The 26566-nt window shown below is 49.9% G+C and overlaps 1 protein-coding gene across 2 annotated transcripts in view; it reads right to left on the reverse strand.

Moving 5' to 3' along the window:
• Positions 1 to 3034, reverse strand: part of pik3r3b (phosphoinositide-3-kinase, regulatory subunit 3b (gamma)) — a 138840-nt gene extending 135806 nt beyond the window's left edge. The window contains exon 1 of one of the 2 annotated variants that reach the window (XM_086225385.1): positions 1398 to 3034. In XM_086225385.1, coding sequence (XP_086081511.1) covers positions 1398 to 1752 — 355 coding nt within the window. In that variant the 5' untranslated portion in view covers positions 1753 to 3034. The remainder of the gene's footprint in view (positions 1 to 1397) is intronic. The other variant, XM_086225386.1, reaches the window with a different exon arrangement.
• Positions 3035 to 26566: the final 23532 nt, after the last annotated feature.

A 26566-nucleotide genomic window follows, 5' to 3' on the forward strand; every position in this document is an offset into this window, starting at 1 on the left:
AGGAGCAGCACGTGACACTGAACATCAGAACAAGCAACGGCGGATGTTTTCTGGGTGGTGATGTCACACCTCAGAGGGCTGAACGAGATCTGAGTTTCTGCGACGCTGCCTCCAGCACGGATCCAGTCGTCACGTCAGGATCCCTCAAACTTCCTCACAACAGAACATCAACGAGCTCTCCTGGATTCACCCCCCCCCCGACCCTGTCCCGCCGTCTCGCTCCTGCTGCTTTGTCATTTATTTGAGGGAGAAAGTAGAAGCGCTTGTTTTGTTGATGGTGACGTCCCTGATGGATATGCAGCAGAATCACAGTCATGTGGAGAGAAAGAGATGTCCGGAGGTCTGGAACAAGATCTACACCATGGAGCTCTGACCCCAACTCACACACACACACACACACACACACACACACACACACACACACACACACACACACAGATAGTTTTGTTCCTCTGCTGCTCAACTTATCTTACCATCCATTCCTGAGCCACCTGTACACTAACATAAATTATGGCTCCTGCCAGCTTCTGTGAGACGAAGGCACTTCAGTGCTGAATAAGCAGTGCTGCCGACTTACTTCAAGAATGTGATATGATAGATTTCACTAGTTACTTTCATTCAAAGGTACTCAGTTACTTCACAAAAATACTGCAGTTGTTTTCAGCGTCAAATTGACTGAACCTCTCCAAACATGTTCAGGACGACGGTGGATGTAGAGACTGCAGGAGGCCAGGGGCACGATCAGAAACACTCCACCAGCCTCTGTCAGGGGGTCAAACCTCCCAAAGCCTCCAGCACTCGAGTCCCCCCACCGAACGGTCAGATAGCCGCGCATGTGACAGTTCGCACCGGCGTTTGGGACACAAACGTGACGCTGAAGCGGTTTCCTGAAGTTGAAGAGTGACAGGCTGACCACGAACGTGCAACAACTACCAACATGTTAGCAGCAAGTTCCCCTCCTCACCTCTAACACGCCGCCAGCTGTTAAAGGCGCCAGACGTGCACCGGCTACTCATCTCCAACCTACGCTTCCACCAAGAAAACACGCCGGAAAACGCCATTTTTCTTCCAGATTCATGTCACTTAACGTTTTTTTCTAAAAATAAAACCATCAGCCGGAACCAGATTCTGTCAGAACCCACAGCTCTGCTCCTGGACCCAACAGTCACCTGACTGAGGGTGCAAATACTTCAGTATGGAGTATTGTTGTGTACTAATATATACTAATATGTCACCACCCAACCAAAGCAGCCCCCCCCTGCACACACATGTCCAACAACGATGAGAACTTGTGTTTTGTCGTGTTATCGTGGATCTCATATAAAATCGGCTAAAGGACATGAAAACACAAAACAACAATAACCCCAGTCGGGGGGGGGGGGGATCTCAGTGCTCACCTGAAGCAGCAGTTGCTCCAGGAGGCTGAGGCCCTGTGGTGGTCTGAGGCCCCCCAGGGGTTGGGGGGACTGGCCTGGGCCAGCAGGACTTGGCAGGAGGAGGGCCAGCCCTGACCAACCCGACATACTCCACAAAAGTCCCGGGAAAGTCTCCCTTCTCCTTGGTCCTCTCATTGACGCCGTGGAGCCAGCCTTTGGGGCTCCGCTCGTCCCCGTCCTGGTAGTCGGGCCCCGCTGCCGCCATCAGTGAGGCCTTGGGGACGGTGAGCAGGTCACCCAGCTGGAGGCTGATGTCATCACCACGCTCTCGCTTGTACTCGTAGAGCGCACGGTACTGGAAGCTGTCAGATGCCATGGTAACGGGAATTTGTGTGTGTGTGTGTGGGGGGGGGCTCCAAAAAGCAGGAATGTGGCCTGAGATTTCACTGCTGCAAAAAATTAGTGTGATGTCTTGAAAAATCCTGAAAAATCCCTGAGGAAGGAAACCTGCGATGGCGCCTGAGATTTGCTGAGTCGTGTTGAATCGGATGACACGGCTGGATTGAGGAATGATCCCTGAGGTGGAACTCTACATCTTTATGGTCCGGGAGCCCCGGCAAGCCGGTCCAACCTTCCTCGTCCAAGATCCCGGAGTCCTCCTGGTTCAAACGGGATTTACCAGGAAGCTGGACTGAAAAGCCAGAGTCCAGACGTCCGCTGCAGCTCTCCGGTCCGAGGCCTGCCGGAACGGAGACGGACTGACCGACAGGAGCTGGACTGAAAAGCCAGCGTTGTGTGTCGCTGATGGCACGAGGTGTGTGTGTATGTGTGTGTGTGGGGGGGGGGACCGAAGGCTGGCACAGTTCTGTAGGACGGGGCGCCCTCCACGCAATGCCCCCGAGCTTCTGTGGATTCTTGAGGAGTTGAAGAGCTCTGGTCCTGTATCAAGTCCCCCACGCACGCACGCACGCACGCGCGCACACGCACGCACCTGAGGAGATCCACTGCAGTGCAGAGTTGGGCTCGCTCCCCTGCTGCTCCACCTCTCCTCCCTGACGCAGATTTCTGCTCCTGCAAACTTAAAATGAAGTTAAATGTTGTTCGCACGTGCGTCCCCACGCCGCCGCAGGCCCGGCTGCCTCGCGCACGTTCAGGATGGAACGGCCAGCCGGGTTACGACAGACGACGGCGTGAAGGTTCCCGACACTTGGAACAGCGTGACGAGGCGAACTTGAGCCAGACAGCGTGCCAGACTGAACTGCGCCAGTCTGGCCCCGCAACTCAGCGCTCGCGAGCTCCTCTCCTCCACCGCTCTTTTCTCTCCCGCGTCGCGCTCCGCCGCTCCGCCGCTACCTGGAGCCAGCAAACCGCGTCCCAGACATCCGTGAAGCCTCGATGGCGTGGCCGGTCCCGCAGACAGGCAGCCTGCGCGGTGCTGCTGGAGAGCGCGGCGGTGCTGATGTCAGTAAACCCCTCCCCCTCCCTCCTGCCGTCTGCGAATGATGCCAGCAGCCGGCGGCGGGGACGGGACGGTGTGGCGCACCGCCGCAGCAGAATCGAAGTGGAGTTTGGTGGGGAGTGGAGACGCTGCGGAGCCACGGGGGGGCCGATGAATTATGTAACAGGCAGTTCTCTGTGACATGAAGTCACTGCAGGTGTCCAAAAAACAGCAGCAGCAGCAGGAGGAGGAAGGTGGATGCTGGAGGCGCGCATGACGCAGCAGCAGCCCGCCGCCTCCGCCGCTGCTGCGTCATCAGGTGCGCACGTGCTCAGCTGCAGAGCACAACCAGTACAAACTGTTCGGAGCAGAAACAGGAGAGTCCAGTCCCGCGGGTCTGAGCCCAACGCCACCGCCAGCAGTCAGAACGTGTCGGTCCACATGTTCTCACGCCATTTACGAGGCGGTGACGTGATGAAGTAGATCAATACACGGAAGTGATCCAATTAAATTATTACACGTGATTGATAACCCTGCCGTTTAGTTCCGTGTTGTTTGTGTCTGAGTGGTAAACCCTGCATGGTTGTTCTTGTTGTTGGAAGAATGAAGTAAAGACATGAACGATGTCATGGCGCCTGCTGTGAAACGTGTTTTAAGAAGTGAAATACAAAAGTTCTGCATCCAAAAAGAGTATTTTACCTCTCCAGTACTCACTACTAGGAGTCTTCAGCTCACCGAGATGACTTTACTTCTGCGTGACTCCAGAATGCAGGAAGATTCTGCCACCTATAGTTAGCTTGAAGCTAACGGCGCCCGACGGCTAACAGCAGCTGAACCGTCCAGCAGCATCCAGGTGGACTCTCAGGTGGTTGTACTGGTATAATCCAGGTCTCCTGATCCAGATTAACCCACAAACTCTGATTGGAGGTAAAAGCAAACCAGAACACTTCCTGTGTGCTGCCACCAAAAACCGGCCCAGTCCAGTTGGTTCAGAGGAATCCTGCAGCTGGTTACCGCGGCTACATAATGACTGTAAACATCCGTGTGAATATTAGTGTCAAACTTTTCTAAATATTTGTACAACAAGCATAAACTACAACAACTCTGATCTCACATTTGGCTGCAGCCCAAACATGAACCAAATACAGGAGAGAAGTACAATGAGGTACTGCAGACGGGCGAATACATCGGCGTTACGTTTAAATACTGCAATAATCTCAATCTGTGAGTCTGAGATGATGTGATATCTGGAAGAAGTCCCACCAGGCTGCTGTTCATCCGCCGAGCACTGCGGCAGCGCTGGACGCTCGTCCGTCGCTGTGGTTGCTTTCACGCGACGCGACATGAGATAACGTCAGGTCACGCTCGTGTCACATTGTTGCCTTTGAGTCCTGTAGCCAGGGGAGGGAGGATGTTGTACGTGGCGTCCCTGTCCCAGACTAAACGTGTCAGATTACTCCGCCCCTGTGGGAGTGTTGAATTATTCATGCAGAGCTCGCGTGAGGCCCGAATGCACCACGCGTGGGCTCAGGAACGCCACCGTTGTGTAAAATTGCGTGTCAGACTTTCTCCTTCTGAGCTGATTTTAATTCTGGAGCGGCGCCGGCGAGCAAAACTGCTTCTACAGCCACAGCTCTGTGGTCATCCCCAAGGGGGCGCCAGCATCAGATATCGCTGCATGTGTGTTGGAGCGTTGGGGCCCTGTTCAGAACTCACTACCCACAGATAAGCTCATCACCACTGGGCTTCTGTCATGGAACGCTCTCACACATCAGGATCAGTTTAGTCTTACAGGCAGGAAGCAAAGCCAACTCCTTGCTCTGGTTACTGTCACCCTAGCAAATACTTGAAAGTAGGAATCCCTGCTGGAGGCAGCTGAGGAACTGCTGCGTCAGCTATTTTGTGTGTCATCACTGTTGGGCTGAAGCTTCCACGGAGGAAACCACCTGGATGCTCACCTTCCCTCGAGGGTCTGACAAACATGCAGAGTCTTTTTATGGCATTGTTTGTTTTTCTAATTTCATTTTATTTCTGTTTTTTTTTTGCATGACGAATAAATCTCTTTTCTGTTTTGACCCCACCTGCCGTCCTGGTTGGAGCACGTCCTCTCCGCCGCCATACGGGGCATTTAATGACTTGGGAAAACAAAACCATGGGCTTTGATTGTTATGTAATTCACAACATTACATTGGTGAAATCACTGCCAATCAGGTCCAACCGTCCCGGCCAGCTGAGGGCGTGCATCTCTCAGTTCTGCGTCCCACACTTTCAGGACGTTTTGAGTTCAGGTCCAAATTCTTTGGACCCCTGATGACCCCCCCCCCCCCCCTTCACTCAACCTCTCACAGATGGAATGAAACACTTCCTTTGTGTGCCGCTCGCCACAATCAGCCTGCTCAGAACTGGAGCGCATCTGTGGAGGGATCAAGCTATCGTTGCCACGCCAGGCTGAGGCGGTCAGAGTACATTTGTGCGGCTTGTTGTGTGTGTGGCAGCTGGACTTGGAAGAGCTCTGCCACCCGGCCGTGGCCCCTGGTTTGATCCCGTCTCCATGTAGAAGCATGTTCTCATCAGTGTGTGTGTGTGTGTGTGTGTGTGTGTGTGTGTGTGTGTGTGAGGCCCACCGCAACCCAGCAGTGACATGCTTTTGGCAGCAATAATGAGATGCCTTCACTTACGCATCAATGCCCTGCGGACCGTCACACACACACACACACACACACACACACCTCATTTATATAACCTCTCTCCACGCTGTGTGTTAGGATGTGCTCCAGTGAGCAGCAAGGGTCAAGAACTCATTGGTGGCCCAGGAGCATTCCCTCCATCATGAGCTCCCTCAGCACGTCGCGGCGCCCTGAGAAACCCACGAGATAAGACCTCACTATGCTGTCAATTCAATTACGGCTCATATTACTGCAGGGGACATTTGTTTTCCTTATCGCAAGCAAACATGCGGCTGCATCTGCAGAGTTGGAGGAAGCAGCGGCTAGGATGTAAATATAGAGAAACACCTGGGTCGGTGACACACCTGAGGCCGGCCAGCCGGCAGCAGGAGGATTGGCGTTTCATCTGAGGGAGGTTTGCTGCAGGCTGCGGGAGCTGCGCGTCCACCTGGAGCTCAGGTTGGACACCGAAGGATAATCTGGATGATAATCCAGCTTCTTTTCTGCCGTTTGCCCATCAGCACCGACACCAACACTCCCCTCAGTCATTTCCTGCTCATTTTAAAGGAAAATGTAGCATCGATGAGAAAAACAAGGCTGGAGAAAATGATCTGATCGGTTGTAAAGATCCAAACTAGTTCACAGTTTAAATGTGAAACCACACCTGCGCATTAAAGATACTTCACTTGTTTATTACTGCCGTTAACGATCCTGAGTTCGTGTTCAGACTGGTTCCTTCTAAAGGCGCGTTCACGAAAAATCGCATCGCTTTATTTGCGCAAATTTGACCACTGGATCATGTGTTCTTTATTTGCGTCATTCACGCAAACTTTTTCCCCTGCGAGGAGAATTTATTCATTTCTTTCCCTCATCAACCATGGCTGACCTAACAACCGTTGCAGGCTCGTATCTTTGTGGAGATCCCAGATACAGCGGAAAACCAAACGCCGCCATATCCGGATCCATGACACAATCCGGAGGAGCACAGCTGAGTGAATTTCACCGCTTTATCAGGAACTGCACCTCGACGACAGCCGTTTCCAGCGGTACTTCAGGCTGACGAGGGCCCAATGCAGTGACCTGTTGGCGAGGATCGGTACCAGGATATCACGGACGAACACCAACCACAGGCGCCGGGACCGTTGACGCGACGTCACAGACGCCAGGGGAATCTCAACGCTGATAGGCTCTGTCGACACAACGTCACGTGAATTTGTCGAAAGTATTCCACTTGCGCGTAGACGCGAATACGCAAATACGCAAAATTTGCGTTGTGAAATTTGCGTTGCGTTATTCACGTCATTCGCGTCGCCTGCCGAGTACACACGTGAATTTCCGTCTCGTTGCCTCTCTACATAGACTTTACATGTAAACTTATTGCGCAAATAATTCACGTTGCGTTTGGTGTGAACACGCCTGAAGATGTTCTGGTTCAGAAACGTTAAGGTCAGAACCCCCAAGATCAAAGACAAAGATCAAAGTACAAACCCCTGGAGTCAAACTCGTATTCAGTACAGATGATGTTGAACGGTACTTTGGTTTACTTCACAACTGTGTACTCCTCATGTTACTAGTTTCTGATGTTGCTCATGTGATGTTAGCCTTCTCGCTAGCTGCTTCAGCTCACCTGCCGCCACTGTACCTGACAGGTTGAAATATCTGAGAGGATCTGAGGACGCACACGTTCTCGTCCCCTCCAGATGTTTGGAATGTCTTATTTCAAGTCCTGAATTTTTGAAAGTCAGTTTAACCTCACAGAAGCACCCGTGTTGCGTCCCGTTCTGGATGAACCAGGTGCCGGGCCTTGTTCTCAGGTGAACCAGCAGGGATTTTGACATAAAGCAGCAGAATGCTTGACATCCCCCTCGTCTCCACGTGATTTACATCTGCTGACATGAAACTGGCAGGTGAATGTCTCAGGATGTCTCCGCTGCTTCCAGGTGACCCACTTCTGCAACATGATTGAAGTATAGCGAACCCCCCACCCCATATACATGTTTGATATACTGTATCATTTAAAATGTGTGGCAGCGTTCCCGGCGGCGTGATATATTCTCTACACCTCTGGATGAAGGAGGAGCACCTGCCCGTGGAACATCAAGCGTTTGAGGAGCATTCAGCTGGAAAGAGGAAAGAGCTGCTCAGCAGCATCGTGATCTCCCTCCGTCCTCAAATCCCTCAACATCCTGCGCCTCGCTCATCAAATCCCAGCGAGCGGAGTGAAGAGCCGTAATCCCAGATGAGAAGTCTGCGGATGAGGCGGTGGCCCAGAGGATGGATGGAGAGCAGAATGGAGGAGAGGAGAGGGTGAAGAGAGGAGGGATGGGAGGGCGCTGGAGGAGTGAGCAGAGGAGGTGTGCTATTTTTAAACTCAAAGTATCCTGATTTTATTTTTACTCCACAGAAACTGCAGGGAGACAATTTTGTCCACGCAAACCGATCAAAGCGCCGGGGCTTTACTTATCTTGTGGCCTTAAAATCATCAAAGCCACAAGTCACATTATTTCTAAAGGCTACAAACGACTTTCATTTATTACATGGTTTTCATTGACAAAAGAAAAGAGACAAGAAGTCCTGAATGAAGGGAGCAGAGAGAAGAGGACTTACCAAGATACCTTTGACTGACGAGCTCGATATGAACTTAACCTGGCATAACGTCCAACTGGGCGTCAAGAACCGAAAAAATGTAGGGGTCAAAGGTCGAGGTCACGGTGAGAGACATCACACGGCCCCGTTCAGCCATCCTTCTTTCCTTTCCTCCTTCCTTTGCTCCTGCTTCCTTCCTCCCTTCTATGCTTCCTCGTCCGTCCCTACACTTTCTTCCTCCCTTCTTTTTTATTTTTTTTTAAGTGAGCCGTCGTAATTCTGTCTCTCATTTAAACGCCCAGGGAAAACAACGCATCGCCATACGCCTCTGATGGAGAGCGCCGGCATCTCCAGCGTCCCGTTGTCTCGTTGCTTCTCCGCTGGCACAAACCTGTCAGACTGCTGACCTTAATTTGCCTCTGAGACGAGTCAACAAAGAGAAGAATGCATTAACTGATGAAAGTGAAATATTTTACAGCAACAGCAGCGGATATTTTACATTCGTGCCACATGAGTCACAGAGTAAACACTGAACGTATGGAACAGAACGATAACAGGGGGGCACTTAGAGAGGAGCCGCCGCCGTGACGTCCTTATCTCGCCACAGAGTGATGGGAAAAGGCTTGAGGCGACTTGAACGGTGTTCGGGGGAGCTCAGAGGATGGATGTAATTAGTGGAAGGAAAACACATTCCGTATGTACACACCATCTATTTTTCACGGCGTTCTCTCCTTGTGATAGCGCCGCTCCTCACATTAAAAAACAGTGAATTAGCTGTGACACGGCGAGATCTCTCCACCTCGTGTTCCCCCGCGGGCTTCTTCTGACAGGTGAAAGCACAGAAAGTCCATTAAAACTTCACGGAGGAGATGTTCGCTACTTCAGCTGCCCTTTGGCGGCGTGCAAGGAGGCGGCGGTGTTGTGATCAAACGATGACATGTCACATTTATTAGTATGCACATAAACAGGTGACATGTGCTCTGTAGATGGAGGAACTAAAACATCTATATTTCTGTCAGCAGAAATATTTTTTGGCATTAAAAACAAATCCCGAAGGAGACATCAGGCGTGTTCCACCTGGAGGGCGTGGCCGATACTTCCAGACATCCCGAGCTCCTCTGCTTCTAAACCACCAGTTGATCAGAATTCCTGGGATTTCCGAATGCAGCTGAGCATCAAATTCTGACCAGATGTTTGGTTCTCGTACTTCGCACCGCAGCTGCTCTCAGTGTTTCATGGTCGTTTTTCTACTCGCATTCATTCATTGTCACATGTTTGAGTGTGTGTGTGTAAATACACATGCTAAGTTCCGAGGGGGAGGTTAAGCTCAGCCCCCATCTTTCAGCTCTCTTTAGGGACGCTTCACTGCTTTGGTATTAAAACACAATTAAATATGGATCAAACCAAGATGGAGGCGAGGGGCCGCCTCTCCCGCTACACCTCCATTGGACCTTCTCTTCACTGTCGTGCACCAAATATGATGGATTGCTTTGATCTCCCTCCTCCTCTGGTTCAAATCCACGCTCACGTCATGTGATCCATGAACAGGTAACAGGTGAAGGAGAGCGGATAGCGAGCCAGCGCTGCTTGAGGGAAGTGTTCAGATAGAAGCAACACATCGACGCCAGCGTGCAGAAACACTGGATTTACACATGAGCCTCCACATGTTAGAACACACGCGTGTAAATGTGATGCAGCACCATCTGGTCCAGAGTATCAGGAAACACACACACACACACACACACACACACACACACACACACTCTCTTATATTAGAGTTTGGCCCGGGGCTGTCGTTGGTGGTCGCAGCATCGATGCAGGCGGCTCTGACTGGCATGTGACTTCAATGCCCAACACTCCGACAACGGTGCTTGTGTACCAGTTCAGTTACCAGAACCGCGGTTGAGAGGATTCTGACCGGCACCGGTTAAAGAACACACACGAACTTGTGGGGAGCGCAGCCTCAGAGTGGGGGCGCCAGTCTCCAGTCAGCAGCAAGCAGGACTCCACCAGCTCAGTTTAGATTGAAAATGTAGCGTTGGCTCGACCGTCGCTACCGTATCGTCACCCAAGGACCCGACAGCAGGCGAGCAGACCGGACCAGCAGGACTCCACCAGCATGCCAACGGAGAGCAGGTTCTCAAGAGTTCTGGTAACAGGTTCTGATTAGGTCCTGATTATTTTTGCTCAACTACTTTTCTTCGCTCCTTTGCTTTGCCGTATTGTAGGAAGTCTCTTTATTCCCTCAGCAAGGACACAATTCAGCCGTTTTAAACTGAAGAAGTTCTGAGTTTGCGCGGTCGAAACCAGGAGAAATAGTGCACCAGTTAAAGACTCCAGGTGCTGCATCAAGACTGGAAGCTGCCAGCAATCTTCCTGACTGCTCCTGACTGATTAATACCAGAACCCACAGGTGCATTTACCGTCACAGATGCGTCAGTAACTGAGTCACACTCAGGTCGGCTCACACCAGACCAAGAAGCAGCTTTGTGACGGAAGTAGAAGGCTAACAAGACCACTCCTCCCTCGGCTCAGGGCGCCTGTCCTCATCCCTCCTTCGCTCTAACAGGGACACACACTCCTTCTTCTAACAGCCTTCAGTCAGACGCTGAGAACAGACTCGGCACTTCCTGCGGAGTCAGACAGGACGGATTGGACGCTGGCGGCAAATGAATGATGTTCCAGGAATTGATCTGATTGGCGCACTTGTCACTCTGAATGAGTCGTGACAGGCCGTAAAAACACAGCGGAGCAGCTTCATGTGCGTTCTCGCCCCCAACGTGTCCTAATAGAGCGATTCTGTTCATTCATTAACATTTAAAGCATCAACGAAATGCACTTTCAACAAGTGCCAGCAGATGCAGCTCTGGATACGGTGAAAGACACTGTGGAGACAGAACCGTGGCCCCAGCAGAGCTCTGGCTCCGCCGGGCCGACCCTGGAGCCACCGAAGGTTCAGGGCTTGGTGGCGAGTTAAGGCTGAATTCCAACTTGGTCTCTGCTGGTGGAGGAGACCAAAACTGTTACCTTCCTGTCGGACTACAAACACGCCTCATCCCTGACATGATCGCTTCCTGTTGGACTACGAACACGCCTCATCCCTGACATGATCACTTCCTGTTGGACTACAAACACGCCTCATCCCTGACATGATCACTTCCTGTTGAACTACAAAGACACCTCATGCTTCCTCTATTGGGGAGAAAAAGTCATACGAAACAAAACAACACCAAAATGAAACCAGAGGTCTACGGGTTTCAGCCCTGCAGGGAGTTGCATGTTATTCCAGAGGAAAATGCCGGAGGAGAACAGGGTCACGTTCCATGGGAGGCGGTTCTGTGGGGTCAGCAGTAGTGAGGCTTTAGATAAGCAGGAGGGAAGATTTATCGCAGGTAACCCAGGGGGGCTCACGTAACACAGGTGCTACGTGGCCGTGTGCTGAGGGCGTCCTCATAGGCGTCTCTTTGTCCTCTGCTGCCGGCTGAGTGACGCCGCGATGCTGGGCCGCCTTTCTGTATTTTATCTCTCACTCGTTCACATTCAGCGTGAGCCGCAAACACAAAGCTGGCTTCCATTCTCCTCATTACACACCTGAAGGACGGGATAACATCAGATCTGCAGGCTTTGCACACAAAGGCAGGCAGACAAACTCCTCACCAACATCCAGACTGTAGATAGGATTATTGTGAGGCCAGATTAACGCTCGACGACAAACATACAAACAGTGCATCGTCAGTGTGCGTCCTCAATAAATATATACACACACACACACACACACACAGACCTCACTAAAGTGAAATCTGCAGACAAACACACGAGCGTGGGGAGATGCGTCAAGATAAAAATGATTGAGTGGACGGAAGCGGCAAACACAAATATCCCTCATGAAGACGTCACTGTTCTGAACTCATAAACGGCCAGGCGGGGCATCTCTGGCACCGCCGCGGCCGTCGGCGGGGAACATTTTTGCAATAAAAGACTTGTTATATTTCCTTCAATCTCTGCATGCTGTTTTTATTGTTCCATTTGCATTTGGTATGGCACCTCGGGAGGCCCTCAAATGGCATTAGAGAGCGCGGAAATGAAATCAGAGGCTGCGTATTGATGTTTCCACGCCGAGCAATTAATTCTGATTTATGGGATTATTGGGCGAGAAGGCCTGGAGCCAAACGCAGCAGATACAGTCATTAATAACTCTGCGGAGGGAAAATGAAGCGCCACTCCTTCAACATTAACGCGGCCTTGTTTCACTAAATGACGTCTTGCTCAGAGTTGAGGTGGGAAAAAAAACGAATGACGTTAAATATTCTTCAAATGACTTGAGAGACGATATTCAATACGGCCAAATATTAAAACACAGCAGGAAACTTAAATCTTTTTAAACTGTTTGAGGAGTAAATTATTGTCAGGGAGACTGGCATGACACAACCTGAGAGACTGTAAATTATCGGAAATAAAAGAAAGTACAGAAGCAATTTAAATACTAGATACATGATACACATTAGACCAAATACACATCATAACATCATCCAAACATTTAATGAAAAACACATCAACTGTTTGCGTAAAAGCCCCAGCGGCTGATTTAACTGAGTCTTTGCCATCCGAGATGAGAAATGACAAAATAATTAGTGGCGTAAATGATGGAAGAAGGGATGCGCAGAGGAGCAACTGTGATTCTCTCATGATTTCATTTATGAGGAACCAACCTAAATGTTCATTGCGACGCCAGATTCAAACGGCGGGGAGGAGCTGGGAATCTGAACTGTCCTTCAGAGATTCCCAGCCTAACCTTGACTTGAAAACACTCGCGCACTTCCACATCAAACCGCAGCAACACGTCTGAGTTCTTCAGCTGCAGCAAAAAAAAGGAAGCCTTGATTGACATGAAAAAGTTTCATTTTTAAGATGTTTGAGTGACTGAAGCCCATCGTTCTTCCCTGTCTGAGAGACAACATGGAGGCTCCTCGTCCACTGTGTTTCCAGCTGAGATCCGGGAGCACGAGATCACGTTCCTTCAGATGTTTCTGTGCCATAAGAGAGACGTCAGAGGAAGTGGCTTCCAAAGGGAGACGCGGTGCTGGTTATTTTTCCACACTTTTAACTTGTGAGAGCGCAGCGTGGAGAGAAGGGGTTGATGGGAGATGTGCCCCCCCTACACACACACACACACACACACACACACACATACACACCCTTTGTTGTCTGAACATTCCCACTGATACTGCCGACTGATGCCAGTTGAAAGCTAAAAGTTCTGGCAGTTGCAGAGAACTTGCTCATCAAAGTACAAAATGTAGTTTTAAAAAGGTAAAGTATTTTAAAATTTCTTCATCAAACGGGTATAAAATGTCTGTATTTGATATGCTTGGTTGAGCTGCGTTAATTTTTTTGCATCCGTGTCGGTGGTGGGGCGCCACAATTGGTCGTGTTTGTGGGCGGGAAGTTGGACGCAGGTAATGTGTGCTGGTAGCTGCACTAGCGCCTCCTCTGGTGGGTTTGGGGAAAAGATGCAGCTGTTGACACCACACACAGAGGAAGCATGTGGCTCCTCAGAGTGGTGGAGGGGGCGGAGCAACACGTACAATCGGCGGACAGTTTAGCTGTTGTTAGCCGTCAAGATAAATATATGTAGCTGGTTCTTTCTGCAATCTGGAGTCACAAAGAAGTCCTCGGAAGGTCAAGACTCCTATTAGTGAGTACTCTGAAGGTCAAATACAACTTTAAGGTGAAGTATCGAGTTCACTTCAAACAATAACAAACTTTCAGTCAAGTACACACAATTAGTAGTTTCTTTGGGTGTGTCCTGTATCCTCTGCTCGTCAAAGTACATATTTGTTCACATTTATATCAAAGATCCTGCGGCTGACAAACAGACCGATGCTCCTCTCCACCACCTGCGGCATAGAGCGACCCGCCCACCTCAGGCCAGAGCGCTGACTCAGCAGCATCTCCACTCTCAAATCACCTCAGGGAAACAGCGAGAAATCCCACTGCAATAACGGCACCCAGGATGCCTCAGCACAGCGAGCTATCAATTAGCAGAAATCGTCAGAGGCTGCTAATGCATCTCCCTCTCCTCTCTGGAGTCCCCATGCTGGCCTCGCCGTCCCGCTCATCTCCCTCGTTTACGTTTTTTTGGGATGAGATGCGACTTCAAAGGCCAGTTGCAGTTGTCGTCAGCCTCTCTCAGGGATTAATATTCCAGCAGCAGCATCCCGTCTGACTCCAGAACGCAAGCCCCATGCTTTCATTAAATATTTAGGCTTGTAAGAATGCAGCGTGTGTGTGTGTATGAAGAGAAAAGTGAGTGCAGGTGGTGTGATTTTGTGTGACACTGTCAGAGTGTGACATGATGAATTAAGTGTGTGTGTGTGTGTGGGGGGGGGGGGTGTTGATATACAACAGGAAATGAGAAAGAACCAGCGGGTGTGTGGGGTTGGGGTTGGACAGATTATTGGCCGGGGTGACCCGGGTGACACTTGGCCTATAAATCACTGATAGAATCCTTATTTATCAGAACCAGAGGACCGGTGTCAGGTCTCTCTGCATGCACTCCAACAGGACGACACTCCACACACACTGTGGAGGTGGTGGTGAGTCTGCGCATGGAGACCACAGCCAGGAAATGTGTCTGAGTGACTGATGCCTCCAACGGCTGGGACCTGATTGCACAAACACACATCCAGTCATGTTTTGTCAGGTGTGATGCAACACAAGTTCTTGTGCTGCAGTCTTTGCTGACATGACATTCAAGGTTGAGGGGAAACAAAAGTAACTTCCTAACCTTGTAAAATCACATCTGCGTTCTTATTTTCTAACAATTTAAGCTTAAAAGTTGTATTGTGTTATCAAAATTGTTTTGTCAAACTGCAAGAAACGTCAGAGGAGACCTGGGTTCCAGCGGTTGGACGGCCATCTGCCTCGACCGACCTCGTGATTAAATCTCAGAAACACCAGAGTGAGTTTGTTCATCAACGCAATGTGATTTGAGCATCAATGGAAACACGGTGCAATGTGGTTTGGGAGGCAGTTCAAGGCGGGGGCCTCGACTGTCTGAACCACAGACATGGAAGCTGGCTTTTGGGACATGGAACGTTACCTCTCTGGCAGGAAAGGAGCTGGAGCTGGTGGAAGAGGTTGAGCGTTACCGGCTAGATATAGTCGGCCTCACCTCGACACATAGCTATGAGTCCGGAACCCGAGTCCTTGCGAGGGGTTGGACTTTCTGTTTTGCTGGAGTTGCTCCATGTGAGAGGCGGAGGGCGGGGGTGGGCTTTTTGGTTGCCCCTAGACTCTCTGCCTGCACGTTGGGGTTTACCCCGGTGGACAAAAGGGTTGCTTCCCTGCGCCTTCGGGTCGGAGAACGGGTCCTGACTGTGGTCTGCGCATATGCGCCGAACACTAGCTCAGAGTACCCATCCTTTTTGGAGTCCCTGGGAAGGGTACTGGATGGTGCCCCGGCTGGGGACTCCATTGTCCTACTGGGAGACTTTAATGCTCACGTGGGCAATGACAGCGTGACCTGGAGGGGCGTGACTGGGAGGAACGGCAGGCCTGACCTGAACCCGAGTGGTGTTCAGTTATTGGACTTCTGTGCAAGTGGCAGTTTGTCCATAACGAACACCATGTCTGAACATGAGGATGTCCACCGGTGCATGTGGCACCAGGACATCCTAGGTCGTAGGTCTATGATCGATTTTATAGTCGTATCATCTGACCTGCGATCGCATGTTCTGAACACTCGGGTGAAGAGAGGAGCTGAGCTGTCAACTGATCACCATCTGGTGGTGAATTGGATCAGATGGCAGGCACAGACCCGGCAGGCCCAAACGAGTAGTGAGGGTTTGTTGGGAACGCCTGGCGGAAGAACCAGTCAGAACGATCTTTAACTCCCACCTCCGGCAGAGCTTTGACCACGTCCCGGGGGCGGTGGTGGGGAGTGGGGGGGGGGGGGGTCATCCAATCTCCGGATCAGAAGTTGCCAAGGCAGTTAAGCAACTCCGCGGAGGCAGAGCCCCAGGAGTGGATGAGATCTGCCCTGTGTATCTCAAGGCTCTTGATGTTGTGGGGCTGTCTTGGCTGACACGTCTCTGCAATATTGCGTGGACATCGGGGGCGGTGCCTATGGAGTGGCAGACTGGGGTGGTTGTCCCCGTCTTTAAGATAGGGGACCAGAGGCTGTGTTCCAATTATCGGGGGATCACACTCCTCAGCCTCCCTGGTGAGGTCTACACCAGGGTACTGGAGAGGAGGGTCAGGGTGATAGTAGAACCTCAGATTGAGGAGGAGCAGTGTGGTTGTCATCCCGGCCGTGGAATCGTGGATCAGCTCTTCACCCTCGCTAGGGTGCTGGAGGGGGCATGGGAGTTTGCCCAACCAGTCCACATGTGTTTTGTGGACTTGGAGAAGGCTTTCGACTGTGTTCCCAGGAGCATCCTGTGGGGGGTACTCCGGGATAATGGGGTGGATGGCCCTTTACAAGGGGCCGTTCGGACATTCTACCAGAGGAGCGAGAGTCTGGAGAGAGCGGGAGATTGACAGGCGGATTGGGGCGGCGTCCGTAGTGATGCGGGTGCTAAACCAGTCTGTTATGGTGAAGAGGGAGCTTAGCCAAAAGGCGAGGCTCTCAATTTACCTGTCAGTCTACGTTACAACTCTCACCTGTGGTCATGAGCTCTGGGTAATGACCGAAAGAACGAGATCCTGAATAAAAGCGGCCGAAATGAGTTTCCTCCTCAGGGAGGCTGGGCTCTCCCTTAGAGACAGGGTGAGAAGCTCAGTCCTTCAGGAGGGACTCAGAGTAGAGCTGCTGCTCCTCCTTGTAGAGGAGTCAGTGGAGGTGGTTCGGGTATCTGGTGAGGACGCCTCCTGGACACCTCCCTCGGGAGGTTTTCCAGGCATGCCCGACCAGGAGGAGGCCCCGAGGCCGACCCAGGACACGCTGGAAGGATTAAATCTCTTGGCTGGCCTGGGAACGCCTCGGGATTCCCCCGGAAGAGCTGGTGGAAGTGGCTGGGGAGAGGGCAGTCTGGGCTTCCTTGCTGAGGCTGCTGCCCCCGCGACCCGGACCAACCGGATAAAGCGGAGGACGACGACAGAAACACGGTCAAATGGATAGAAAATGAAATGTTGTCACCCTGTTGAGCAATTAGTCCATGAGTCCAGATCAACACTTTCCAAATCTAAGATCCAGATAATGAGCGTTGTTCTCAACTCGTCACTGTCCATTCATGGACTTTTAATACGATAATATAAATGGTAAACATATACATCAGAAACATTGTGATTAACTAAAAGAGTAAAGAGCATCAGTCATTTGATGATGTTAGCTTGCAAGTGTGTTAGCTTAGGCAGCTAACATTAATTAGTAATAATCATTAGCTAACTGCATCGGCTAACGTTACATTGTGGAACTATGAGAACAAAACACTTCTTTCTTTACTTTTCTTTACCTCCCTGTAAAGTAGGACACCACATTCTGCCACGGATCGAGTAAAATATCATTACTTTTTTCTTTTTTTTTTAGAGGTTCTTAGATCTGGTTTAGTGGTTCTAGAACAACCGCCATTCTGGAGCACAGCTGAGAACGGAACCGTGACGCGATACCAACTGATAGAGCAACTGCAAGAGAGCAGAGGTGAGAGGGGGCTCCTGTAACAACCGTCCAGTTGTGGTGTGTCTTACACTGAATCATCGGGGGGTGTGTGTGTGTGTGTGTGTGTGTGTGTGTGTGTGTGAGAGAGAGAGAGAGAGAGACGGGGGTGATGAATGGTGGCGTGCTGCAGGATGTTTGGGGTCCACTGGCTTCGATGACGGTGCAGCAGAGTTGTCAAATGAAAACTGACTGCGAGACTCAAGTTCGCTTTTGTTTCACGCTGTCACGTCGAGAGAAAGCAGCCACCACCCATCAGCAGCCAACCACACGCCACTTTACTTCCTTTCACCGGAGGTTTTGTTCTGTTTCCACGTATTTTCAAGCAGTTCTCTGCTGCACAAACCAGATGAACCATTTCAAAGATCAACTTGCTTGTGGAAAACAAGATGAAAAGCAATCATAAATCTGAAGTCACAGAACTGTGAAGGACGTTGTCGCACTAACAAACCTCACCAACAACAACGTTTCGATCTCAACCACTGCTTTTACACCGCAGTAGTTTCTTTTGAAATGATCAAGGCCTGTTTGTCATTCTTTTTCCCACCTCTGGACACATTCTTGCACGCGGCAAAAAGTTTCTGACTCACAGTTTGGGAGCTTCTGCCACTGCTTTCAATCACAATGCCTCTATTAAATTGTCAAACAAATTTGAAGCATATTTTGGAAATGTTGCATTCAACTGCAGCAAATAAAACATGTTACATAGGGAAAAGTGGAAGGAAGTACAGAGGAATTAACTTGAAGCCGAGGAGCTGTAATTGCTCAAAGGTACCTGCTTGTGTCTGACATGTTGCTGTCGGGGAATCTCGATGAAGACGATGAAGTTCACGATTCGCTACATCGCAGTTTGAGATTAAGAGGTTTATAACTTCCGTATTTGCACATTTAGTCTTTTAACAAAGGCAAAAACCACCTCGAGCGAGCAGATTCTTGGAAAACTGAGGGTTTTTTTTTGTTTTTTTTAATTCTGCTGTTTCTAAAGCAACAACTCATCATGCATGAAAACGCTTTGATGAGAACATGACTAAACATTTCCGTACTAGTCGGAACATCACCACAGCAAATATCAGGACACATCAGAGCCACCGAGCTAAATCTCCGGGGGAAAGGGAACTTTTAGAGTTTGGAACAGACGAGCGGAAAAGTTCTTTCCTCAACAGAAAACTGTTGAACGTGCCAAATCCCTAGTTTAAAAAGCAACGTTCCACACCTGGCTTTTAACGGGAATGGGAGATGACACGCTGATTGGTTTAGATGAACCAAAACAGACTTCTGATGTAACGAGACCCACGTAGCAACCCTTTGCACCTGACTGTGTCCTCGTTACGGTTTGGGCGTTTAAATGGGGGCTCGTAAGAACTGAACTAAGAACACGGCTCGTGTCAGAACTGACATGATTCATGGGTCGTGTTTCCTCCGCCGCTGACTGCTGTGTATAATGTGAGCTTGGCATTTATGAGTCAAATTTAAATGAAATCTGGTTCTAAATCTGCCAGCGTGGTCATGACGGTGAATGTGAATTGTTTGACCTTTCAAGCTGCCATTTACCTCATCACCGTTTAACAAAACCCACATGTCTGCCGCCTGTAATTACTCTCCAAACATGCGGAGTCGGATTCATGAAGCTGTTCCACACAACACACAGCAGCCTGCCGGTTGTCACCGGCTCCTCTGCAGGTGTCCCCGGCTTTACGTGAAACCCAGCACAAGCGCTCTCCTCTTGGGGCTTCAGCAGATATGAATCACGCCTTCAGGGACGGCGTGAAAAGGTCCCCCATTCCCAGTTGCCTTTTAAATGCAGCAATTATTCCCAGTGTCCTTTTCCCATTGCTGCTGCGGACCCGGGGGACGCGGCGAGAAAATGCTAGAATTCTAAAACATCTATCCATCTGCAATTCTTACTTTTGTGCGTGTAACGTTTCCTTCTGTAGTTTCATGTGGATTCTGTGTTTGAGAAAAGTGAGCATTAAAAGAAGGCAAGGCAATTTATTTGTGGCCCGTTTTCCCCACCAGTTTGTCTCCAGGCTTCATGCCATCATAACAACATCCTCTGCCCTCAGAGCCTCACATCGACTGAGGAGAAACTCCATAGAAAACCTTTAACAGGGAAAAATGGGAGAAACCTCAGGGTGAGGAGGGGAGGAGGATCCCTCACCAGGAGGGACAGACGTGCAGGAGATGTTGGCACAGACAAGACAACAGTTTACAATGCAGAATGGAGGAAACATGGAAATGTTAGTAACAGTTGAAGAAGGAAGCTTCTGGAAGGGGAGGCAGGGAGAGCAAGCCAGCTTGATGGGGGACTGGATGGTAGACTGGTTCATGGAAGGGGAGACAGGGAGAGCAAGCCAGCTTGATGGGGGACTGGATGGTAGACTGGTTCATGGAAGGGGAGGCAGGGAGAGCAAGCCAGCTTGATGGGGGACTGGATGGTAGACTGGTTCATGGAAGGGGAGGCAGGGAGAGCAAGCCAGCTTGATGGGGGACTGGATGGTAGACTGGTTCATGGAAGGGGAGGCAGGGAGAGCAAGCCAGCTTGATGGGGGACTGGATGGTAGACTGGTTCATGGAAGGGGAGGCAGGGAGAGCAAGCCAGCTTGATGGGGGACTGGATGGTAGACTGGTTCATGGAAGGGGAGGCAGGGAGAGCAAGCCAGCTTGATGGGGGACTGGATGGTAGACTGGTTCATGGTAGGGGAGGCAGGGAGAGCAAGCCAGCTTGATGGGGGACTGGATGGTAGACTGGTTCATGGAAGGGAAGGCAGGGAGAGCAAGCCAGCTTGATGGGGGACTGGATGGTAGACTGGTTCATGGAAGGGGAGGCAGGGAGAGCAAGCCAGCTTGATGGGGGACTGGATGGTAGACTGGTTCATGGGAGGGGAGGCAGGAAGAGCAAGCCAGCTTGATGGGGGACTGGATGGTAGACTGGTTCATGGGAGGGGAGCGCGGGCCGGTGTAAAAGTAGGGGATAAAGGGGGGGGGGCAATGCAGGCGGCGGCTGGAGCTCTGGTGGCTCTGAGGAAACACAGAGAGACTGAGAGACACCAAGGCTACACTACAAAGTGCAACAAGTAATGAGAGGAGAGGAGAGAGGAGAGGAGGGGAGAGGAAAGAGGGGAGGAGAGGAGAGGAAAGGAGGGGAGGAGAGGAGAGGAGGGGAGAGGAAAGGAGGGGAGGAGAGGAGAGGAGAGGAGGGCTCCATGTAACCTGATGTGTCCCCCAGCAGTCTCAGCCTGTAGCTGCATAGCTATCAATGGTTCAGAGCTACCTGAACCAGTCCTAACTGAAGGCTCTGTCATAGAGGAAGGTCTTAAGCCTGGACTTAAACGTAGTTAAAGTGTCTGCCTCTCTGACCCATGGAGAGATGCTGGTTCCACAGTAGAGGAGCCGGTACCTGAAGGCTCCACCTCCCAGTCTGTTTTAGAGATACTGGGTGTCACTAACAGACCTGCATTCTGGGAGCGGAGTGCTCTGGTCGGACAGTAGGGACAAATGAGTTCTTTCAGAGAGGATGGAGCTTCATCACTGAGAGTCTGATGAGTCAGCAGAAGGATTTTGAAGTGGATTCTAGATCCTACAGGAAGGAGAGAAGCTAAAGTGGAGAGATGTGTTCTCTCTTCTAACTCCCGTCAGAACCCTGGCTGCAGCGTTCTGGACCAGCTGGAGACTCTTTAGAGAGTTGTTGGGACATCCTGACAGGAGAGAGTTGCAGTGGTCCAGCCTAGAAGTGATGAATGCATGCACCAGTTTGTCAGCATCACTCTGGGAAAGGATGTTCCTGATCTTAGTGATACTGCAGGTGGAAGAAGGTGGTCCTGGTCACATGATTTATGTGGGAGCTGAAGGAAAGGTCCTGGTCAAAAATGACTCCAAGGTTCCTTGCAGTTGTCCTCAGGGTCAGGGTGATGCCATCTAGAGTAGTGATCTGGTTAGAGAGGTGTCCCTGTGGTGTTTAGGTCCAAACATGATGACCTCAGTTTGATCTGAATTTAGCAGTAAGAAGTTAGAGGACATCCAGGATTTAATGTCTTTCAGGCAGTCTAGCAGATGAGTAAGCTGGCTTGTGTCGTCTGGCTCCATCGACCAGTAGAGTTGTGTGTCGTCCTCATAACAGTGGAAGTTGATCGAGTGCTTCTGGATTATGTCACCTAATGGGAGCATGTAAAGAGTGAAGACAATCGGTCCTAAAACTGAACCCTGTGGTCCACCATATGTGACTCTGCTGTACTCTGAATGGTCATTATTAACATGAACAAACTGAAACCTGTCAGATAAGTAGGACTTGAACCATTTTAGGGCAGGTCCTTAATCCCAGTTTCATGGTCTAGTCTCTGCAGCAGGATGCTGTGGTCAATGGTGTCAAATGCAGCACTGAAGTCCAAAAGTACAGAGACAAGACCTCTGTCTGAAGCTGTAAGAAGATCAGTAGAGACTTTGACCAGTGCTGGTTCAGTGCTATGGTGTTCCCTGAATCCAGACTGGGGGGCTTCAAAGAGCTTGTTGCCGTGCAGAATGTCTTGAACTATGTTCTGAGACAGACAGAAGGTCTACATGCGTGAAAATGAATGACGAGGAAAAATAAAAACCAGTAAAACTCCAGCCAGCCGAGAGAACCACGGCAGTATGATGTGATCGGATCCGGAAAGGTTCCTGACAATTTTGCTTGCATAAAACAAAAGCGCACAACTTCTACAATGCCTGTTTTCTGAGAGTGTGTTGGTTGGTTGTGGTGACGCCAGGAGGTTGAACAGTTGAGTTCAGTCGTGTTGGGAGACTTAAAGAGCGTCAGAGTGACAGCGAACGAGTCCATCCATACTTTCAGAGCATCAATGTACAAACTCCAACCTCTGATTCGTTTAGGACTCAGATGAGTTCATCCGTTCGTCCTTTTCCTTCTGATTGACGGTTTTAATAACGTACTATATTTCCTGTTTGAGACGTTCTAGATGAGAAACACATTACGCCTGGCAGGACGTGATTGTGGCGCCTCAGATGATCGCTGAGCTCAAGCTCAAGTTCATCCTCGAGCCTGCAGCTATGAATCAGCGCGTGCGAGATGGTTTACGGACATGTGCCTACTTACACCCTCCTTGTGTGTGTCAATAACTCTGCAACTCATCTCAGCCAAGGACGCCGCCGCCTTTCCTCCTGACGGACGAGGAGCACCTACCATCCTGCAGCTCGTCGTGACAACATCTCCATCACTCCGCTGCACTCCATTTCTGCCGCTCTCCAGCCGGCTCTCGTCCTCCTCCACTCCAAGCCCTTCCTGCAAGATGACAACGGACGAGTGCACGCGGCCCAGCATGAAGCCATGGTAATGATGCTTGTGATAAAGAAGATGCGCGGCAGCGATGGATGGATGGACCAATGGAAGGATGGACCAATGGAAGGATGGAGAGGCAAGTCAAGGTCACAGCGGGAAGTCTGAGGAAATGAGAGGAAAGTTCAGAATGGAGGGACTGATCGGAGTGGAGGACTTAAAAAAAAATTATTCAAGACTTCTTCTTCTTCTTCATCTGGTCCCTCATCTGCCTCCCTGCCTTCCAGAGCTGAATGATGCAACGTGATATCAATAGTAAATGTGTGAATTCTGCATCTTACAGCCAACATATGGAGCCTCATATACAGTAGATATGGAAGGATCCACTCGGCTGAGAGAGAAGCTCCCTCACACACTCCAGGAGGCTCCACGCCAGCTTTATCTAACTCCCCCAGACGCCTCGCCAGAAAAAGAGTCTGCTTAAAAATGGACAGAAATTGGGTCACGTTCTAATTTGCAGGGAGGAAGAAGAAGAGAAGAGAGGGAGGATAAAGCTCCTTTCTGTCATCAAAAGACTCAAAAAGCTCAGTCTCGTCCTCCTTCAGATGTTTTTTTTTTTTTAAAATCTACAAGAGGATGTGAATGTACAGCTTTGGTTTTTTTAATGAATAACCACAGGCTGAGGTTCAAAACTGGGAGGGAGAGAGAGAGCATTGATTATTAAACAGTGTCAGCTTGATCTGGTTCAGCTGCTGCTATTGTTCCTTTGACAACCATTTTAAAAAAAATCACAGTAAATGAATATTACACTGCAAACAGGTTTAGCGTCCCAGCCTACGTCTCGGCGTTTCTTGTGAATAACACGTGAGGTGTCACTGCACCGCTTTTATTAACAAGAGATTTGGGAGGAAATGGAGTCCTCAGCCGTCGGTGGAGGGGAAGAGACGACTCCATCCACGCCGTTTTCATTCCAGTGATGCTACACCTCGAACCCCCACAACTGGGACGTTTTTGAACAAATGTGAATATGCAGCCTTTTCTGGGTTCTCCTGCTTGGCTGTGCTTTGAGTCCACAACTCAGACGTTGCAAGCAATCTCATTTTACAACCAAACATCCATGTGGGGACGACTCATGGAGCCTGATCACGTGACCTATTAATCTGTATTTATGCTTCTGCGGCGGTCTGAGTGGTCGTCCTGCAACAGGTATGCTCGTAGTTCAACAGGAAGTGATGATGTCAGGATTGAGGTGTGTTTGTAGTCCAACAGGAAGTGACCATATCATGTCACCTCACTAAAATCGATGGCAAAAGCCATAATTCGGTCGCGTGGGCTGCTCAGTACCAGGTTCTGGTTCTCATTCCTTATTTCACAGCTCTGACAAATTAAAATCTCACGCTGAGAAGATGTGTTTGCCAGCTGGAGCTCAGCAGGTGAGGGAGTCAGGAGAAGAGGGCTGAACTGAAGACGGCCGAGGAGGAGGGAGCGAGCAGAGATGCATATTCTTCCTCCTTCTGCCTCTTGCTGCTTATGAATAATTTCTCTGCGGGGAGAAGAGCAGGTTTTCCCTTGCAGGTAAGACTCATGTAGGCCAAAGCACTTCAGAGCTCCTGTTTTCATTATTTAATGTCAAAGCTGTTATGGGATCAAACAGGTCAGACGCATCTGAGCAGATGGAGGAAGAAGGAACAGACAATTCTTAAACATTGGGAGGCAAATCATTTCTGGGGCCACGAAGGAAGTACACGTCCTGCAACCACCAGGTGGCGCTAGGGGTTAAACTCTGACCATGTGACTCCAGTTACTGCAGTGTCCAGATCTATGGTCAGATATCCAACATGGCCGCCTCCTGGCTACAGTAACCTCTTTCTGACCACTGATGTGTTCTAGTCATCCCACTAGGAGGAGAACACTAACGTGTGATAACTTCCTGTTGCCACCAGGTGGTGCTGCGACTCATCTGGCTTCTGGTGTAACAGACATTTCTTCCACCAGTCGATCTCCATGCTTCGCACACGTGTGGTGAAAAACAATACGTATTCACGCTGGGTAGTAGAACATACATCGTTCTATAGTGATCACACACAAACGGTGATAAAAAATAATGCATTCAAACTCTCATTACAAGCTATAGTGATGATTTGATTAAAGATGCACTGTTGCTGTACGTAGCTTCATTCACATGCTTCAGTGTAGCTGGGATAACATGCTACGATAACATGCTACAGTGTAGCTGGGATAACATGCTACGATAAAATGCTACAGTGTAGCTGGGATAACATGCTACGATGTAGCTACGATAACATGCTTCAGTGTAGCTGGGATAACATGCTATGATAAAATGCTACAGTGTTGCTGGGATAACATGCTACGATGTAGCTACGATAACATGCTTCAGTGTAGCTGGGATAACATGCTACGATAACATGCTACAGTGTAGGTGGGACAACATGCTACGATGTAGCTGCGAAAACATGCTACGATGTAGCTACAATAACATGCTTCAGCGTAGCTGGGATAACATGCTATGATAACATGCTACGATGTAGCTACGATAACGTACTAAACACTGCAGTACAGTATCAATAGCTGGGGCTGGAATACTGATGGTGAGACGTTATGATGCTAGATGGCTGTATTGATTTGACTGCTCAGCACTCCGGTGTCCACAATAAGAGAAACGTTATCAGATCATCTTTACACTTTGACGGATTCTTTTTGGTTGAATAAGTTTGTGCAAATTGATTTTTTTTATTTTGGATTGAAAAAATAAAATTGATATTCTCCTGTGACAGAGCCATCCTGGAAGAACATGCTCAGAAGGAATGAGCAACAAGTTCCCAGGTCTCAGGGGAAATTTGGGAATCACAGACGCACACACACACACACACACACACATACACACACACACACACACCTGCCGTTGAGGTGATGTGATGTGGCAGCAGGCATCTGCACCCTGCTGCCTCCCTTCAGCGCTCAGATCCGACACCTTCACTCTTGTTTACAGACACTGATTTACTGCCCCCCCCGCTTCTCTCCCACTCCCTCATTTTCCTCTCATCTCTCCCCTCTCCCTTGATTACTCCGCAGAACCTCTCACCCCATCCCGTTCTTCATCCTCCCATCATATTCATTCCGCCGTAATTCAAAGTGAAGCAGCGGATCACAGGAAGAAGCTGGGGGCTAAATTGGGACGTGACTGTGAAGACGATGACTCCATCCTGTCTCTGAGCCGGGACGCGAGTCTCCAGCTCACCCCGCAGCGCCGATCATCACATCTGCAGGGTTAAAAAACAAGAACTTTTATGTATGAGGTTTTGTGCTTCCCCCTGGTTCCTCCTTCCAGGCCCGAGTCATGGGCTCCTCAGGAAACTGGAAGGGTTAATAAGGAAACAAGCAAGAACAGTGATCGCACCTTCAAAATAAAAGCAGCTAAGCTAATATCCGTCTGTGCTGAACACCCTGGTCCCCCCCACTGGAGTCTAGCCCGGCCTGACGGGAGCGTCATTAATGATACCTGATTCATATGTAAACAACATTACTTACTCGTTTATTTTTTTGAATCTTGGATTGTTT

This window comes from Aulostomus chinensis, chromosome 14 (genome assembly GCF_037954235.1).
Source record: "Aulostomus chinensis isolate RoL2024-O1b breed Wild chromosome 14, RoL_Achi_v1.0, whole genome shotgun sequence".
NCBI classification, from domain to species: Eukaryota; Metazoa; Chordata; class Actinopteri; order Syngnathiformes; family Aulostomidae; genus Aulostomus; species Aulostomus chinensis.